Source organism: Esox lucius, chromosome 11 (assembly GCF_011004845.1).
Source record: "Esox lucius isolate fEsoLuc1 chromosome 11, fEsoLuc1.pri, whole genome shotgun sequence".
Classification (NCBI taxonomy): domain Eukaryota; kingdom Metazoa; phylum Chordata; class Actinopteri; order Esociformes; family Esocidae; genus Esox; species Esox lucius.
Genome location: NC_047579.1, coordinates 24,325,394 through 24,346,303, shown reverse-complemented (window position 1 = coordinate 24,346,303; position 20,910 = coordinate 24,325,394). Strand labels below are relative to the sequence as shown.

General features: G+C 38.9%; 1 protein-coding gene across 4 annotated transcripts; it reads left to right on the top strand.

The window, feature by feature from the left end:
* Nucleotides 1-523: 523 nt before the first annotated feature.
* Nucleotides 524-17,125, top strand: LOC105012868 (lipopolysaccharide-induced tumor necrosis factor-alpha factor homolog). Of its 4 annotated transcripts, none has more exons than XM_010873980.5 (6): nt 526-582; nt 7,113-7,161; nt 8,629-8,822; nt 9,659-9,727; nt 15,473-15,617; nt 16,157-17,124. In XM_010873980.5, exons 3-6 carry the CDS (start codon nt 8,645-8,647, stop codon nt 16,260-16,262), a joined length of 498 nt encoding a protein of 165 aa, XP_010872282.3. In that variant the 5' UTR covers nt 526-582; nt 7,113-7,161; nt 8,629-8,644; the 3' UTR covers nt 16,263-17,124.
* Nucleotides 17,126-20,910: the final 3,785 nt, after the last annotated feature.

Below are 20,910 nucleotides of genomic sequence, written 5' to 3'. Positions count from 1 at the left end.
CTTTGAATAAATGTACTTCAATTAAATGTTAGATTCCTTTCATACTGTATGTTGAGTGTAAAGTCAAGCTGATGATGGAGAACTACTTTCTTCCCGCTCTATATATGTCATAGAGATGTGTCGTATCGGTTAGGTATGGGCATGCATGGCTTTTAATCACAATCAATTTAGCAAACCCAGGAATTACAGTAAACACTATCTCTGATTCATTTGACATAATCTTTGGGAGACAGACGCTGTGCCACAGCTATACATACTTTATCATACTCCCTCCACTAGATCTCATTCTTTCTCTCCCCCTCAAGTACCTTAGAACGTCTATCTTGTGTAACATCTTTTAACTTCCCGGATTCATTTCAGCACATCCCTTGTAATAACCCCTTAGATTGAAAATTCCAAAACAAATTAGGTTAAAACCGTTAATGTCCAGTATAATGAGGAACATGTTTCCCTCCCCCCATTTCACTTCCTCTCCTCCCCCAGCGACACCCTTATTGACTAAAGCCTTCTCGGTTTAGGTTTCACTCGTAGTTTCTGGGAAAGGACCACTCAGTCAAGTCACTCACAGCAGAAATCGTTCGGGTAGGTGGGCTTATGATCATTCAATGTTTTGTTTATTTTAATGTTGTTTTTTGTGACATTGAGACACTCTCAGAAAATGTCTGCTTAATGCTTTTTGACATGATACTTCTAAGAAAAGCAATATTGGTAGCATTACAACCCTAGATGAGATGTATTGTGCTTTGTTGTAGAGGTCTGAGGTTAAGCATTAACCTAAAGGCCTGACTTACAGTTAACAGTAAACAATGTTTACTGTCAATCAGCCATCTGTTACATAGCCTTTCATAGTCTGTTCCTATCTACAACAGTGTTTGTTTTATTGTGGAGATGTGGGTCTGCAGGCAAATCCTGTTTTCTATTATTACAATAGACTAGTTCTCGGGTGACTGTGTGTTGAGAGAGAAAGTGTTTTTGTGAAGTTGTGTAAGAATGTTTTGGTGTGGCACTATGGCATTAACTAGATAAAGTGTCTGTTTGTTTGCATCACGAGGTAGGTTGTACATTTATAGTCTATGCTCGTGAGTTTACTGGCACACGTATGTGTGTGTGATTATGTAATCATGATTTTACCCCAGATGTAGTTTAGTATATATAAAAGTATATTTAGGATTTTAAGTGTTAGCCTAATGATAAAAGGTACAATTGTGGGTAGTTTCAGGTTAGGCATTAAGAGCTAGGTTTAGGTGTGAGTGTTAGGTTAAGTTTAGGTATACAGGTTAGGTTATTGAGTTTAAGGATAGGTTTAGCTTTAGATTATATAAAAGACTGGGAAGTTCTCAGGTGACAGTATGGATGACATGATTCATATAAGCTTCAGTGAGCACAGAGATGAATTGGCCTTATTCACTTTAAGAAATTACTCTGGGTAGAGTTACCCACAAGATAATAGAGTCTGACCACAGTATTAGCCATGATAACGACACATGTTGATGTTTGACTATTAAGTATAGGCATTCTGACTGGTTAAACTAGAGCCTCAGGTTTGAGATATGGCTAAAGCAAAAATATTGAAAACAAATCCTATTACACATTAGACTTTTATTTGTGGACAGAAGCTACCCATATTCAAAAATATGTACATTGCATACCTTTATTATACAGCTAACAATACAGACTGCATAGAAATACACACTACCAACTTTTTGCTCAGCGGTACAGTACAAAGACACAACTTCAGAATGACTAGACAATGAGTTTGTACAACTGCCAGATAATATGCCGTAGCTATGGACTCATATCAAGGTAATCATTGACTAACATAGCAGATTTACATAATTTTTGTCTCCATTTAATCAGGCAAATTAGAAAACATACAGCTCCTAGGCGCTAAGTTCTGTGTGTGCAAAATTAACATTTGCAATTGTTTTAAGATTAATTTAGCATAGATCATTCAGTATTTGTATAATTTTTTTCTGCTGGCTTGCAATGCAGCTTTTGTGGCTTTGGTCACCAAATGTGAGGTTGCAACAGATGTGAATAATGGCTTGTTGTGAAAAGTGACTCAATGGGCCTTCAAGAACAACTCAGTTTAAGCAGAATTTCACCTAAATATGAATCTAGGTCAAAGTGTACTTTAAAAGCAAAACAAAACACATCCATGTGATCCAGTAACTGTCCTGAAATAAATGGAGTGACTTATATGTTTGTAGCTCCATGGTTATTTTGATTGTCTATGTGACCAGAAAACTGCCGTTGCTAAATATATATTTCCATCCATTTATCAAACATTTATCACACATTGTAAAGTTCTTATAAAAGGTATTCACAAGCCAAGGTACGCTTTAATCCAAAATTACTCTAACCAACTGAACATGTAAAAATATTATAATTTTGGAATAAGTTCCTGCTAAAGCATTTATATTATATTGAAGCATCCAGATTATCAAATAAAATATCAAAATGCTTTTTGTGTTGATTTCAAGTAAAAGTTGATTTTCGCTTATAAATATTGTCAACACATTTTGACCTGTATCCTACTCGTGATTACATTAGATTCAACTTTGTTGTCATTGAACAGTAAAAGTACAGTACAACGAAATGCAGTTAGCATTTATCCAAAAGTGCAAATAGATGAGGGCAGAACATTTTGCAAGTATTTGTATGTGCGATTTGAATGAGAGGGAATTGTCCAGGGTGCCAAGGCTTTTGACCGTTGTTGTCAGGGGGACCACAATGCTGGGGTTGTGCTGTTTGATGAGGGTAGTTTTGGAGCCGATGAATCCAGATGAAGAATCTTGATCAGCAGCACAACCAGGCGAACTAAGACAGGGACAACCAGATATAAACTGAGGGCAATGACAGCAGCAGAATTCAGGCCGATATTTAGATTAAATTACATTCAACTGTATTGTCATTGACCAAGTACAAGTACAGTACAATGAAATGCAGTTAGCTTCTAACCAGAAGTACAAATAGAAGAGGGTAGAAATTGTACAAGTATTAAGAATATGTATATTACAAGTGGAATGTATAGATGTGCAATGCAGGTAAATCCAGTAAAATGCAATACTAAATGTGCAATGAAGGCAAATAGAGGAGTGCAGAAAGTATTAACCCTTTTGTAATGTTAGGGTCAAAATGACCTGTTTGAAGATTTTGATTTGTCTGAAATACCATCTAGGATTTTTTGATCTGCATGAAACTTGATGATATCCTCAACATTGTGGTTATGAATGTATGAAACAGAAGGCGACCAAATTGAACAGTCTCAAGGGCCTCTAAAAAAATAGTTACATTTGTAATGTTCGGGTCAAAATGCTGGTGGAGAATAGATGAAAATTCTTGTTGAAAATTATTATCTTTGTTATTATTAGTACTGAACACTTCTCAAGGAGGGACCAGGATGTTCTGTTCATAACTATCCAGAGGTGATATTACTTGTAGGGCTTGAGAAAAGGACCCTGTTCATACTATACTTTGCAGACAACCGCTCCCAAAATGAATCAGCGGCCATCTGGTGGGATAAAGAGACAGGGTGAGATGTAATCGGTCACTTGAGTAATACGTCACTACAGTGTAGTTTGCTTTGATAACCACTCCAGTGTAGTTTGTTTTGATAACCATGACACAACACCAGCAGCTTATGTGATAGACAGACTTGCTGCCATTCAAGATGCGTGGGTGGAGCGCTTGCCAGTTCTCTACAATCCTGGACCGGGAGTCACGGCTAGACCCTTTCATGGGTCGTTGTCCTTTTTTGCCAGTGTATGTCTACCAAGCCTTCTAAACAGGGAATTAAAATATGGATGGCATGTGATGCAAGAAGCAGTTATGCTTGGAACATGTAGGTCTACACTGGAAAGTTAGCTGGTGTTGGATGTTATGGACATTCTTGAACTGATTTATACTTAAATCTATAAACGAGTTACTAGTTAAAGGTACTGAGTCCCCATGTTTAGATAAGAAAAGGAATGTAGGAAAGGGGGATCTGGTATTTGTTTATGTTCAACATTGAAGGGTATCAGTAGGTCATCGGGTCCTCCATCAATCTGTCAATCTGTTTAAACCATCAGTGTATCTGTTCTATGTCCAGATGCTGTGTGTCCCTTCTGAGTTGAACAGGTCACCTACAGTGTCCGTAGTTCTTTGGTATAAGGTGTATTGTTGACAACTAGGCTGTAACTTACCACACCCCTTTTACCTGTAATGAATGACTGTTCATGTATTTACCTCAGAGATTCCTCAAAGGTTTATTCTGCAATAATTTCTTTCTATTTGCAAATAAACTGTTAATTGTGCCAAGAGAATTTTGCCTCTGTACTTCCTCTTAAAAGAGTTCCTAGCGATGGAATTACCATCACATAGCCCTGAGAAGAACCAGGGCATGAAGGTGGTGCTAGACATGACTGAAGTATGACCTTTAGTCCGGTTTTAAAACATGCTGGGCATATCTGCATTCATTGCATTTGTGCTCTTGTCTGAGATCAACCCCAGATGGGACACAATGTAACAGGAGAAGGTTATTAATTTTATGAGCTGTGGAATGCTCTTGTAACACACATATTCACAGAAGGCAGCGTCATGGCTTATCGTGCAGAGATGACCAACCCTACTCTGATTCCCCACCTTATGATTTGGGTGTAACATTTTGATCCGAAACATAGAAGTTGTCACATTGATCATAATATTTAATCTAGATACATTGAAAAAGTATTGGTTGATTTTGCTCATCATAGCAAATATAGATACATTTTGATTTTTGGGATAAAAAACTAATATTTATCATGTGGTGAATGAGGTCTAAATGGACTACATTATAAAAAATTACATGTTATGATTTATATGACCAATGAGTTGGTTATGGATTAACACATTTTGGGGGCTAAAATATCAATAGTGAGTATTGAGTTGTGATTTACAATCCCGGGTCAGTTTGAACAGCTAACATAATTAGTGTGACCAACATTTTAACATAAGACAAGGGTTATGTATAGTGTATGTTAAAAGTGTAACATACACTAGTGGATAATACACATTGTACAAATTGTACACTGTACAAATTGTGAGTATAAAAGGAATGGAATAATTCACAAATCTTATATTTAATTCGCAATAGAATTTAGATAACATATCACATGTTGAAAGTGATACATTTTGTAATGTCGTGCCATATATTGGCTCATTTTGGATTTCATGAGAGCTACACATACCAAAAAAGTTGGGACAGGTAGCAATAAGAGGCCGGAAAAGTTAAATGTACAGATAAGGAACAGCTGGAGGACCAATTTGCAACTTATTATGTCAATTGGCAACATGATTAGGTATAAAAAGAGACTCACAAAGTGGCAGTGTCTCTCAGAAGTCAAGATGGGCAGAGGATCACCAATTCCCCCAATGCTGCAGTGAAAAATAGTGGAGCAATATCAGAAAGGAGTTTCTCTGAGAAAAGTTGCAAAGAGTTTGAAGTTATCATCATCAACAGTGCATAATATCATCCAAAGATTCAGAGAATCTGGAACAATCTCTGTGCATAAGGGTCAAGGCCGGAAAACCATACTGGATGCCCGTGATCTTCGGGCCCTCAGACGGCACTGCATCACATTCAGGAATGATACTGTAATGGAAATCCCAACATGGGCTCAGGAATACTTCCAGAAAACATTGTCGGTGAACACAATCCACCGTGCCATTCGTCATTGCCGGCTAAAACTCTATAGGTCAAAAAAGAAGCCGTATCTAAACAGGATCCAGAAGCGCAGGCGTTTTATCTGGGCCAAGGATCATTTAAAATGGACTGTGGCAAAGTGGAAAAGTGTTCTATGGTCAGACAAATAAAAATTTGAGGTTCATTTTGGAAAACTGGGACGCTGTGTCATCCGGACTAAAGAGGACAAGGACAACCCAAGTTGTTATCAGCTCTCAATTCAGAAGCCTGCATCTCTGATGGTATGGGGTTGCATGAGTGCGTGTGGCATGGGCAGCTTACACATCTGGAAAGGCACCATCAATGCTGACAATTATATCCAAGTTCTAGAACAACATTTGCTCCAATCCAGACATCGTCTCTTTCAGGGAAGACCTTGCATTTTCCAACATGGCAATGCCAGACCACATACTGCATCAATTACAATGTCATGGCTGCATAGAAGAAGGATCCGTGTACTGAAATGGCCAGCCTGCAGTCCAGATCTTTCACCCATAGAAAACATTTGGCGCATCATAAAGAGGAAGGTGCGACAAAGAAGACCTAAGGCAGTTGAGCAACTAGAAGCCTGTATTAGACAAGAATGGGCCAACATTCCTATTCATAAACTTGAGCAACTTGTCTCCTCAGTCCCCAGATGTTTGCAGTCTGTAATAAAAAAAAGAGAGGGGATGCCACACAGTGGTAAACATGGCCTTTTCCCAACTTTTTTGAGATGTGTTGATGCCATGAAATTTAAAATCAACTTATTTTTCCCTTAGTGTGATACATTTCCTCAGTTTCAACATTTGATATGTCATCTGTGTTGTATTCTGACTAAAATATTGAAATGTGTAACCTCCACATCATTGCAATCTGTTTGTATTCACAATTGTACAGTGTCCCAACTTTTTTGGAATCGGGTTTGTAGTTGTGCGGGTACTAATGGCAATTTTAAATGGCATTCGAGATGTGCAATCAGGCAAATTGAAGGAGTAAGGTAGCATGTGCAACTGAGATGCAGGGATAGCAGCAGTGAGGTTCCTGAGGTAGACATGTACCTGTAACAACTGAAAACGTCCATTATCAGACTTTGCTTGGCAGTGTCAGGGTAATACAAAGGGAGTAGTGCAACAAGGTCCCTGAGAGGCGGGGGGGGGGGGGTATGGTTAGTGATAGGTCACTCTGTCACACACTTAAGCAGAGTTACTGTAGATGTAAAGAAACTGTTCCTGAGCATGCTGGTGCCGGAACAAAGAGACCAGTAGCATCTGCCTGATGGTAGGAGGGCAAACAGTTTGTGGCATAGATGTGAAGGGTCCCTGAATATCCTGTGCACCCTGCAAAGACACCACTTGCGCTGGAGGTCTACAATGACAGGAAGCTGGGCCCAAGTGACATGTTGTGTGGTTTTCATCTTCTGTTGCAGGGCCTTTCCGGTGGGCTACAGAGCAACTGCTAAACCACACTGTGACGAAGTTAGTCAGAATTCTCTCTATTGTGCAGTGGATAGGTGGGCATTTTTCAGCCTCCTTAAAAAGTTGCTGTGCCTTTTTGACCAGGGCTGAGGTGTCCAGGAGAGGTCTTTAGAGATGTGGAAACCCAGGAATTTGAAGCTGGACATGTTCCACCTCAGTGCCATCAATGAGAACTGGGGCATGACTGCAGCTTTTAGACTTCTTGTAGCCCACAATGTGTACACAATGTATCAGTGCACGATGCTACCAGGCAACGACTGTCGACTGATCGAGATGACCGTCAACTCATTATGCCACTCAAGTGACCTACAAAAAGAATGGCAAACAGCAGCTGGGGTGAAGTGTACGGCAAGAACGATTCGAAACAGGTTCCTAGGAGGAGGGCTGAAGTCGTGCAAAGCTAGGAAAAAGCCTTTCATCAACGAAGCAAAGATGAGCCAGGCTGAAGTTTGCAAAAGACCACAAGGATTGGACCGTATAGGATTGGAGTATGGTCATCTTCCCTAACGAGTCAAATGTTCAGCTTTGCCCAACACCAGGTCATCTAATGGTTAGATGGAGACTTGGAGAGGCCTACAAGCCACAGTGTCTCACACCCACTGTCAAATTTGGTGATGATCTGGGGATGCTTCAGCAAGGCTGGAATCGGGCAATTTGTCTTTGTGAAAGACACATGAATCAAGCTAAGTACAAGGTTATCCTGGAAGAACAACTGCTTCCTTCTGCTCTGACAATGTTCCCCAACTCTGAGAATTGTTTTTTCCAGCAGGACAATGTTCCATGACACACAGCCAGGTCAATCAAGGTGTGGATGGAGGACCACCAGATCAAGACCCTGTCATGTCCAGCCCAATCTCCAGACCTGAACCCAATCGAAAACCTCTGGAATTTGATCAAGAGGAAGATGGATGTTCACAAGCCATCAAACAAAGACGAGCTACTTGAATTTTTGTGCCAGGAGTGGCATAATGTCACCCAATAGCAGATTGACAGACTGGTGGAGAGCATCCCAAGACACATGAAAGCTGTGATTAAAAATCAGGGTTATTCCACCAATTTTATTTTTTCTGATTTCTTCCTAAGTAAAAAATGTTGTATGTTGTTGTTGAATGCATTTTTTTTTTGGTTATTTAGACCAGTTGTTATTTTCTACAAATAAGTACTCTAAATGACCATAATTCTATTTTGGAATTTGGGAGTAATGTTGTCAGTAGTTTATAGAATAAAATAAAACTGTTCATTTTACACATACCTATGAATAGTAAAACCAGAGAAACTGATAATTTTGCAGTGGTCTCTTAATTTTTTCCAAAGCTGTATATTATATGGATTTCCACAGGGTTGCAAATGTTTATTATTCACTAGAGCTAACAACACCTGCTTCAAGTTACGCTTGTGCACAGAGCCTATTACCAGAACTTGAAATTAGAAGGGAAACAATAACAACTGTGCCCTTCCTCATCGCAGGTAGATATCACTGGAGATGGAGAAAGGTTATCCTATGAACGATGCGTCTCCACCTTACCCAGGACCACCTGTGAACTATGGAGGGGTAGCCACAGATCAGATCCCCCAACCAGGGATGTACCCACCACCCTCAGGCTACCCTGCCGCCACTGGTCTTCCACAACCAGGGTTCCAGCCTGGACCTTACCAGATAGGTGATTGTTTGCTACTTTAATAGGCTATGGAATTACTGAACAGAAATACTCAAGTTAGTCAGCAACTACATAAATCGGAAAGTTCCCTGTCTCGTTTGACAGTTTAACTGCTGCATCTTGTCGTTGATTTAGCAATCAACGACCAGATGCATAATTTGCCTAAACCTGTGCACCTGTCAGACTCTTTGGTTGCACTGGTAGGGGTCATGGCAAGGACACATTGGTTCTCGAAAACCTTACATGCACATTTCAACTGTAATGTTTTTCTTCACTGTGCTTACCAATCCATTGAGATGTATTGGCACTGTCAAAAATGGCAGCACAGCAAAAACATTCCTAACCGCAACAAAATGTTTCCTGAAGAAACACTCCCTGTATTTCAGTAACTAAACCTGTATTACTAGATTTATTTTGGCCCAACTTTGTACAATGACAGTATGCATTTGGCCCAATCCCCTTCCTCTTCCTTTTTCTTTTAAGCAAAATATGATCACACCAAACCCTCCCCTTTCTTAATGCTGTCAGGCACACAGAAAACCATAAAGCCCATAGCATTATATATTACAATTTGCATAGCATGTACAGTACAGTATGTGCCATTTTCCAGTATGATCGTTTTCAATGGTCCGATAGCCCTTTACAGAACAGCAGACATAAAGGTTCAGGGACACACTGAATTTGTTTGTGCTTTGCATTCATTTGCGCCTTTATGGAATTCATTCAAACAATTAGAATGTGTCTCAAAATGGCTGTAATGAAGGTCTTTACGTGAGCCCCTGAACCTCCGTCGTCACTCTAGTGGTCATTGGAATATGCATCTTTCTCTCGTCTCCAAGGTCCCCAACCGGTTGTTTACCCCCCACCACCCCAAAACATTTCGGTACAAGGTGGACCTTTGCCAGTCGGTGAGTTGATACAACACTTCCACTGCACACCACTGCACCCCCCCCCCATTCAAACTAATACATCAAATAAGTTTGAATAGGAAATATAGCAACATTTATAGGAAATATCGTCACTGACAAGGTTAGAAGTATTGATTTCTCATTGAAATAATAATAGGGTCCTTTAAACTTAGCTTTCATCAAAGATCACTCAATTTGCAGCAATTAAAGCCTTGCAGATGTACCACTTGTAAATAGCAGCAATGGATTAAATCGCAGTGGTTCCCAAGATTTTACAGTTTTTATACCACCAACAGAATTTTGCTCTGCTTGGGGTACCCCTGAATTACCCCCTCACATTCATTTCACTAGTAAAGCCTATGGTGTCACTGAGTGTTTTCGAGTACCCCCTGTGGAGAGGACAGGTACCCCCATGGATCCTAGTAACCCTGGTTGGGAACCACTGGATAAAAGCACTAGAAGAGCACTGCTTTTAAGGTAGACCAGTTTAAGTTCACTAGAGCCTGATGGTGTAAATAATGAGTGCAGGTATAGGAAAATAAAAGCTGGCTTATAGTTAACAAATTTTAATGGCACCAAATAAATTATGAATAATAAAAACTACAGTACCTCATACAATGTGCGAATGTACTTATGACATACAGTGAACCAATTGATCTAAATGGTCCAAAGTACGTTTCAAAAAATCCCATGAACTCTACTTGACATCAGTAAAATAATAAATGAAAGTCAATAAACCCACAGTGATCCAATTGTTCTGTGTAACTGTGTGTTCTGTTCCTACCCTACTGAAAAGTGTGAAATGATGGTAACGCAATGTTCCCAAGTCCTCTTCAGTGGATGAAAAAATATGAATCTTCACATTGCAATTCTTCAGGTCCTTGAGTCTGGGTGCTTCACCTTTTTTGAAAAACAGAAACTGTATCCTCTGAAAAAACCTGACCTGTTCACAGGGTCAGTGCAAATGTACAAATGAATATGCAGAAACAATGCACAATGTTTCACCACTAACGATTTGAACAACTATGTGACAGCATGAATCAGACCAAGTACTTTTTAAGTAATAGTATAGCTTGTTTTAACACATACATGCGCCTAACAGCTACACGAAATGCCAACACACTATTCTGCTCACACCTACAGACAAATAACACGTGGAATGAAAATGTGCTAACCAAAATAACTGCCAGGCGTGACAAAAGTGTTTCCTATACAGAACATGAAAGTGTAGATATTTAACCCAAAACCTTCCAGACAACATTAATTAGGAAATTACCCATGGTTTTAAACAGCTACAGAATTACACTTCAATAAAACACTTTGTTGCATACATTAGCATACTTGCAGTAGATATAAAAAGTCTACACACCCCTGTTAAAAAGACAGGTTTTTGTGATGTAAAAGAATGAGACAAAGATAAATCTGTAACGGTCCCAGCCTGAGGGGACCGTTCTGCTTCATGTTTTCTGTTTGTCCTTGGCTTGTCTTGTCCTTGTATGGTCTTTCCCTTTCTTGTTTCAGTTAATCGGTCTATTCCTTTTACCTGTGTTTAGCCCGCACCTGTTTCTGTTCTCCTTGTCATTCTGTGTATTTAGTTCAGCCATTTTCTCTTTGTCCTTGTCGGTCATTGTGCGTGTATGTGTGTCATGTTTTGTATGTGTTCCTGACTCCTGAGTGTGTTTAGTAGTGCTTGGCACTCCGTTTTGTTTCCTTCCTTTGGTTTTCATTAAAAGACGCCTCAACCTCTGCGCCTGCTTTGTCTCCCTCCTTTGAAACGTGACAAAATCATGTCAGAATTTTTTTTTACTTTTAATGTGACCTATAATGTGAACAATACAATTGAAAAAATGTATTGAAGTCAAGGGGGGACATTTTTATTCTTACAATAACCTGGTTTCATTATTATTTAAACCTAACCTAACTAAAACTGCGCCCAATTTTTCCCAAAGCTAACCCATAAGCCGGGAATGTATTTGGGGACAAAAACATTGCGGGGACAGATTGTTCAGGTTACACTTACAAATGAATCACACACACAAAGACACTCCCTCCAATGTACACACAAACGCACATGCATATTCATGCAGTCAAGCATAGACTCACAAGCTCACACAAACACACCTATCTGTTTCACTTCCTTATACTAGCACAAAGTGAATCACATAACCTACCATTTCTAAAGAATACTTGTTCAGATATTGTTTTGTTCTGCTAAATAAAACACAGCATACAAGGACATTTTGAACCAGTTAACTGTAAAATCTTAGCCTTTTGCTACTCAATTTGACAATAACAGAAATTGAGTTAGCTATTGAGGACAACCCGATCCCGGGACCAGGCTATTAGTGTCTACATGAAAGCTGATGAGGATTCAGATTGTCCATTTATTCCCACCAGGCCGCTGCACATTTTATCTTTTAGCCTCCAAATCAAATCAAAGTTGGCATAATCTGGGCCCTGGTCTAAATTAATACTTTTTACATAGGAAATAGTGGTCCCTTTTTGATGAAAGGAAAGGGGGAAAAAAAACTCCTAAACCTATATGGCCTATTCCATTGTTTATCTGGTGTTTATCTTAGCGGTTTTCTGAGCTTTGTACTTTCTATTCTCTGAAAGGCATTACATAACGTCCTAAAGCCCAGTTTCCTGGTTAGGCTTTAGAAACTTTTTTTTTGTTCAGCAAATTCTGATATTTCACAGATTATTTCCTCATTCCAGGATGTTCTATGTGAACATGTGTTTTTTATGTTCTTTTTAAAACATATCTTCTAGTTATTACTTTGGTTTCTGTCTTTGCCCATTGGTCTATACCAGAGCCTGTCCAAACATGCAGGCGGACACTGCCCACATACATGGACTTAATATGTTCACAATTCCTCATAAATGTGCTGTGGTAAGCAACAAATGGAACAATAGTGTTTCAGATAGGTCTGTGTGCAGCTATTGTTGGAGGAGCCAGTAATGAAATATACGTAATTTAACTATCCACAAGTTCAGATCACAAGTTGTTTTCAAACAATCCATGTGCATTTTGGTCATTCTACATTTGGTAATTTGTTCTTCCTTATTTATGTTGTGTTGGCCCATTTTAACCTATAATAGTGTCATATACGTATGCATTTTTCTTTCTTAGTACCGTTAGTTACTGAACACATTTTTATTTACAGCAACAACCTGGGAACAATTAGAGATCTCTTACTCAGAGACATACTTTACATACAAAGTTAATTTACTTTGTATGTACAGTATGTATGTAACTATGTATAGAGTGGTTCTTAAAAGTATTGACCCCCTTACACCTTTCCAAACTATATTGTGTTACAAGATTAAACATTTATTTGATAATGTTTTACCACTGACGGACACAACAATCTGCAAATTGTTCAAAATTAATTAAATATATAAATAAAAATGATAAAAACAAAGGAACATTCAAAGCAAATCTGGAAAAAAGATACTGCAAAAGCACCAATCGGTAGGATATGAGAACATTCCTAATTGAGTATCCCCCAGTGCACAGTAAAGTCCACTATTAACAAATGGAGAGAATATGGCACCAGATGTTTTTTTTTGGGTAAACATATAATTGGGTATAGGGTTAGAATTAAGGTTATAATTAGGGTTAGAACATTAGGGCTGGTTTTGGCATAAAAGTTAGATTATTGAGGTTAAGGTTACAGTTAGTTTAAGATTAGGGTTAGTTTTAGGGCTAGGGAAATAGTGAACATAGATTTCTGGGTCTGGGTTAGGTCTCACATCCCCAAAAAGACAAACATGTGGGAAAGTATTTGATTCACATCTAGGTGTGCAGTGTAACCTGAAAAAAAGGCAAATGGAAAATGAAATTCACAGATTAGAGCTTAGGTTCAGGATATACACTTCCATTCAAAAGTTTGGGATCACTTAGAAATGCCCTTGTTTTCGAAAGAAAAGCACAATTTCTGTTTATTAAAAAAGCAATAAACCTGGCATTCTTTAGACTAGATGAGAATCTGGAGCATCAGCAAGTGTGGGTTTGATTACAGGCTGAAAATGTCCAGAGACAAAGAACAATCTTCTGAAACTTGTCCGTCTATTTTTGTCCTGAGAAATTAAGGTTATTCCATGGAAGAAATTGTCAATAATCTGAAGATCTCTTAAAACGCTGTGTACTACTCTTTCACAGAACAGGACTGACTGTCTCTAACCCGAATAGAGAGAGGAGAGGGAGGCCCCGGTGCACAACAAAGCAAGAGGACAAATACATTAGAGTGTCTAGTTTGAGATACAGACAGCTCACAGTTCCTCAACTGGCAGCTTCATTAAACAGTACCTGCAAAACAGACTAATAAATTAAAAGGATTAAGTTGGTCAAAAGTCCAAGGACACTGGACAGAGAAAGTCTGGAAAAAAGTGTCCTACACAGACAAATCTAAGTTTGAAGTGTTCGAATCACTCCATTTTGATTGGAGACAATTTCTTCCAATAACAGGACAATGACCCAAAGCACTGCGCCAAAGTATGCAAGAACTATTTAGGGAAGAAGCTGGTATTCTGTCTACAATGGCACATTCACCGTATCTCAACCCTATTGAGCTGTTGTGGGAGCAGCTTGACTGTATTGAATGTAAGCAATCATCAAGCCGATCCAGCTTCTGGTTCTTCAGGAAACATCGGGTGAAATCTCTTCAGATTACTTCAACAAATTGTTGAGGTAGATTACTTTAAAGCCAAAGATTTGTGTAACCCAGATGAATAAAGGGTTACTAGTTACTAGTAAAATAAGTAGTTACTTACTTTCATTAAGACTTAAAGTTAGGTTATTATGGTTACAGTTTGGACTAGGGAAAAGGAAACATGGATTTCTGGGTCAGGATTGTAGGTCTCAGGTCTGGATAAGTATTGTGCAGGAAAATTCAAGGGTCCTTCCAATATAACAATGGTTAGGAAGAGGCAAATCTCTTTCACACAATAGCAGTTTATTTAAACTTGCAAGGAGAAAGAAATCACAGCAACAAAGTAAGCAGTGGAAAATCTCTATGGTAGTTCAATACTTGCTAGAATAGGTGGGGGTAAGCTTTTGCATAGTTGTCTTGTGAAAACAACATATGTTTCTTATCCCTTCCTATCCCTGTACTGTCTTCATCTTTCCTGTCATAAAACTCATTGGTCTGTCCTTATCCCTAATCCCCAATCTGACATATGGTTTGCATCAACATCAATGCCAAATGTTCTTCCTCTCCCACATTTACGACACATCAGCACATCTGGCATTCCTCTTGTCTACACAGACTCTGTACCTTCCAATCAGCTCAATGCTTAACTAGAAATATACATGTCTAAAATAATTAATTAATACATAATTTCAGTAAATTCCCAGAACAGTATAGAAAGACAAACCTGTGTGTATGTGTGTGTGTGTGTGTGAATCGATTTTCTTTTCCCAGTACTCCACCAGGCGTCAGTATTTACTTTTGCATGATTTCTTCTATGCCCATGCGCTTATCTTTGTTTGAACACCATGAAAATCATGATCCACTAAGTACTTTCTTCTACATCACACTCGCCAGTAACATTCAAATCTGTGTCACATCAGTGCCTACAATAGGAAGACAGACAAATGACATGGCAAAAGGGGGAAACATATTTTGAATGTCAACAGAAAGATGAACAGAAGAAAGAGACAATATGGTTTGTAAAGGTTAGGGAGAAGATCAAAGTGGGGAACACTTTGGGTGTCCTAATCTGCTTTGCCTCTCTCCACAGTGACCCACGTGGTAATGGCTCCGGGCTTGACAGATGCTGGAGGCCCCACTGTGTGTCCCCACTGCCAGCAGACAGTGGTCACTAGGACCGAGACCAACTCTGGCCTGCTCACCTGGCTCATATGTGGCAGCCTCTTTATCGTGGGGTAATGGAAATCTACCTGTATTTTTAAGCTGTAGAGGTGTAAATGAGTGACTAGTTTTCTGCACACTTCAAGGCTCGTAAGGAGACAGTGTAGGCTGTATCTTGATAGTTTAGGTGTAGTTTAGGTGTGTATTAGTCTTGGGTTCAGAGCCCAGGTTATACGAGCATTACACTGTTTTGACCCCCTCATTTAAAGCCCCGGCATAGTTAAGAGCGGTGGAATAGGGAACAGGACCTTTAGGGTTCCTCAATGTCTCCTGAGTACCATAGGCAGTGCTTGACTTGGGACGGAACGTTCCGGAACGGTGTATTGCAACTTCTAATTTTGGGCAAACAGCGGTCCGGTTCCTTTTTAAGGCAAAAGAGGGACGCCTGGGATAGGCTACTTTAATGGAAGCCTTATTAACGCATACATTTTGATGAATGTGGTCTAATGTGCAATTTGTGACTCCCAGCACTTATTTTATCCCAAATCAGGCGTTGACCATAGGACTCTGGTAGGAAACCAATCTAATCTGATTCCGCCATGTGTCCCTGTAGGTGCTGGCCATGCTGCCTCATTCCATTCTGCGTAGACCCATGTAAAGATGTGGAGCACCACTGTCCAAACTGCAACAACATCATCTACATCTACAAGCGCCTTTGATTGACTTCATCCCACCTCACTTTACTATGATGGTCTGACCGACTCGGACAACACACTTAAACAAAGTAAACATTGGAGTCATGCTGGCAATGTTTCAAAAAGCAGTTTTTCACTTTTTTAAACAGCCAGCTACAGTTTGATGTAATATATGCTCTTTACCATAGGCGTTTGTGTAGTGTATGATGTATATTTTTATGGAAAGGACGGCCGGGAAGTGAACCCACAACTTCGGTAGTGTGGTAAGCACCAGATGTTTCCAATGAGTCACAGATCTTTAGTCACACATGGCACTTGTAAAGTGAAAAACGATCTTGATACCAAAGACCCAATGCACTACTTCCCTGTACCATACAAGACATGCTTCCTCAAAAATGTTGTAAACATAATTAACCTAAATAAGAACAAACTAAATTATTTAATGAACCAAATTGGATGAGACAAATTTAAAACACTGCATAGCCTGATTCAGACACAAATCCAAACCCAAAAGCCAAAGCCTTTTTTTTTTATTCTTTTTTTTCATATTTGAAAAATCAAGTATGTCTGATTATTTGTTGTGTTAACAAGTAAAATTGCATCACCCCCGATGTTTTATTTAAAGTTCTCTTTAACTTTTTTGTAGTTTTGTAGTGAAGGCTGTATACCCCTGAAGCCTATGAACTGAATAACAGTATCAACAGTACATTATAATTTTTTTATATTGAGATGTATCTATCACCGTTCATCATTCTTCTTATTGTCATAGTGCTATATTGTAATGTTTTTGTTGAACCACCTATTCAGTGCCTTAACCCACCTGGTTCTCTTTATCCTTTGAATGTTCAACTACTCATTTATTATAAAGGCCTGTTGTCATTATCTACAATGGATTTTATGGTTATGGCTTTTCACGTTCTGCCTAATTGCTCCATAAAACTCTGATTGAAATTGTCTGCATTGAATAGGAGACAACACGGCAGTTCTATTGTGAGAGGATAGAAATTCTCGAGTAGAATAAAAACAGTTCTTTGTTTCACAGTAAAGAGTACCATAACTCTGTCATGGATCTGGGGACCCAATCATGATTCCGTGGCTCAAACGGATGCACGTTGGATTTTGCTCTAGTACTAACACACTTCAATCAACCAATCAACTCATCATCAAGCCTTTAGTTTGATCAAGGGCTAAAATGACTTTCTTCTAGAAACATGTTAAATCCTCTTTTGTGATTCTGTTCTCAGAGTCAGGCAGCAGGGAAAAAATTGAAGGACACAACTCAATCAGTCAAGTCATTAGTAGATCACATTTTTGACAGAATTCAGAAACTGAGACGTATGTCACGTCACTACTTTTCACTACATTCCAACATGTTCTGGTCTTCTTGGAGATGGAACCTTTCATGTGACTTAATAACAAACTGGTAAGCAAAGTGTAAATATGAATACAACTTAAAACACAAAGACTTGTTTAACCAGGGAAAAATACAGGGCTTTTTTCACTAGATATGATTGGCCGAGATAGTGAAGGGGATCGACATGCTGACAAACTGAGATCTGATTGGTCTGCCAAGTCACCGGCCTTTGTCCTAACACAACTACTTGGTCAGTAAATTATTGCGACCCCGGGATTTTTTAACATAGATCACTGTGTGTGTGTTGCTATCAGTCAGCCTAAACTTAGCTGGTCCTGGCAAATCTGAGTGGGATCAAGTTGTTTGAGAATACCTTCTGGAGGACAATGATGCCATGACCCTCTCTGACTCTGAGGATACAGTGGACAACGATGAGGAAATCCCAGACACAAATATTGCTCAAAAGTTACAATGTTTTTGTCACATATGAAGTTCAATGTGTGATTACATCAGTGAAATGTCTTGTGCAAGCAGCATATCAGAAAGAAATTGACACAATTCTGGTATTTCCTTGCAAAATGCGGAGATGGCCACATAGAAAACGTTGTCTCGTCTTGTATTAAACAGTTCTGAGATTTTTTCTCAGAACTAGGTAAGGCAGATAGTCAACTTTTAAAGCAGTATATCTTTTCCATAAGTTTATCAAACAGTTTTGTATTGTATACCATTACAAACATCTAAATCTGGACCTTCAAAAAATGGAAAAAAAACTCACATGTTGCAATAGGACCCTATTTCTGGATTCTGTCACATTTGAAAACCTCTGTATAGAGGATGTGGAGTGGCTGAAATACATGCACCATTACCACTTTTTCATTATCGATACCGATTCCGAATACAGAACTGATACTGACATTTTCATTTTGTTGACATACAATGATCACAATTATTCTTATACCTGTCTGAATTGTAGGTCATACAGAATTTTCTAAATACATTTCTCAATATTTAAGATTTAAAGTGGAATTTACACCATTTTAAGAAAATAACATTAAAATACCTTCAGATACACATAATGAACACAGGCATTTGTGGGAATTCTGTAGCCATGTAGAATGGGAAAGTGGATACTGTTACATTCCCCAGTTTCATTTCGTGAATTTTCCTCAGTTCTGGGTTGCTGTGTGTTCGTATGTGTGTGGGCTTTGTTTCTGCGTGTCTGTTTCAGGATCCCTGGAGCAGCTGATTGGTTGGCCCCATCGCTGATTAGAGCTCTGACCTCTGTCTCTAGTCAGTGCGTGCAGCTGGGTTCCTTCAACCACCTGATTTAAGCCTCAGGGCTCATTTGTTAGTGCTCTCTTGAAGCTCTCTGGTAGCTCTTGCGTTGTGCCCTGTGTTGACTGTTGTTGCTGCCACCTGTGAGTAGTTTAATGTGTGATTTTGTTTGTGTATGTATATGACAGTGATGGGAGAAACAAAGCTTTCCGAAGCTACGAACCAATTGAAACAATTGCTTCCAAAAAGGATTCACTGTTTCAAAACACTCGAAGCATCACATGCTGGCGGCATCTGCTGGCCAAATATGTGTAATGAAACTGGAAGACTCACAGAAAATACAGCTCTGGAAGAACTTAAAGAGACCACTGAACCTTTTTCTTTCCTTTCCAAAAAAAGTTGAAAAGGAAGTCTTTGAGTGAGGAACACTCTTATTTTTTTCCAGAGCTGTTAATGGAGGTGGTAGGGATGGGAAACCAAGGCTTTCTGAACCAATGAGGCTAGTTTTGAAACAAGAAACCAGCCAAGCCAAGTTCAGCCCGCCAGCATTAGTAAGCATTGCCACCTCGAAATTCGAACCTGGGTTGCTCACGTGAAAGGTTGAGTCATTAACCACTACACCACAGAGCTGTACATCTGCTGCATGTCAGAATACCCTCGTCTTTATCCTGAACAAATCTTTTTGCCACTTGCCTTCTTAATAGATAATTGGCCATTCATGAATGACATTGATAGAGTTAAACTGACTAACATTTCTTACTAAATTTACCTAAATTTACCGTTTTAAAAGTGTATTAGCCAGTAATAAGCTTTACTGGTATCTACTAACTTACTGGAATAGTCATAAGAATTGAGCAATTGCTAGCGAGTCTTCCAAAGCTATTTCATTTCATGGCATAAGAACATGTTTTTTCTTTCATTTGTGAATGACATTTATACAATAACTATCAATACAGGTGACGATAACTGACTTTTTCATCAAGTGAAAAGGCGAGGGAATCGTGGAATCTACCAGAAATAATTAATGAATGTCATGCTCTCAATAGATTCAAATTTAGGTCTTCCACATGAGAGGCACTGTCTTTAACCACTACGCCATGACATTACACGTTTCAGCAGTAGCTCGACTCCACTGAGGATTGTGTTAAACTGACTAACGTTTCTTAATTAAGTTTACCGCCTCATAAATAGCATGTATGAACTGTATTGCTTTTGCCACTGGCCGATTTAACAGCTTATTAGCCAGTAATAGGCTTACTAGTATCTACTAACTTCCTAGGAAAAATCATAATTAAGTTGCTAGCTAGACTGAAGAACTATTTCATGCCAGAAACAGTCACAATATAACCATATACAGTTTCAGGTTTCGGTTTTAGCCAGCAAAGTTTTTAGGTTTCGGTTTTAGCCAGTTAGTAAGAGACATTCGCTCTTAGCTGGCTCCGTTTATGCAGTCCGGCAAAAACACTGCACCTGTTTTTCCAAAATCTTCCTTTCCAAATGAGGTAGTTACACAAGACTATTGGCACAAAAATATAATTTCGTCTAGTCTCGTTTTTGTCAAACAAAATAGGTTATTTTCTCTTCAGCTGCCACTGAAAAATAGGTATTTAACAAATATTTTTTACAGGCATTCTCCATTGCTCTCTAATAAAAAAAACTATTACCCTTTCCAAGATCCTAGCTAAGCAACACACTTATAATTATCTTTCTCAAATTAACTATTCTTCTGTGTGACTCTCAAATCGCTAACCAACACTAAAGTTATTCTCTTTTATTACTCTCAAATTACTGTTTGCTATGACTAGGCTACTATCAAATAGCTAACTAACTTTATTTTATGACTATTGACTGACTTGCCCTTTCAAATAGTTCTTTCTAATTTCCATTCACATACATGTCTCAAACTCCTACTGATAACCCTCGAAGTGACCGGATTTCATTAACTTTTTATGCACGTATAGTTTCAAAAGCCATTCCGAAAGCCACATCTGCTGGGCCCGGTAGGAACTCAAAGTTGATTTAGTTACGTCTGAAGCGTCGAAT

Excerpts from the sequence above, each read along its gene's own strand:
- LOC105012868 (XM_010873980.5), top strand. The coding sequence starts at position 8,645 with ATGGAGAAAGGTTATCCTATGAACGATGCGTCTCCACCTTACCCAGGA. Across the intron at positions 9,728-15,472 it reads AGGTGGACCTTTGCCAGTCG|TGACCCACGTGGTAATGGCT; the intron begins GTGAGTTGATAC and ends CTCTCTCCACAG. Across the intron at positions 15,618-16,156 it reads GGCAGCCTCTTTATCGTGGG|GTGCTGGCCATGCTGCCTCA; the intron begins GTAATGGAAATC and ends GTGTCCCTGTAG.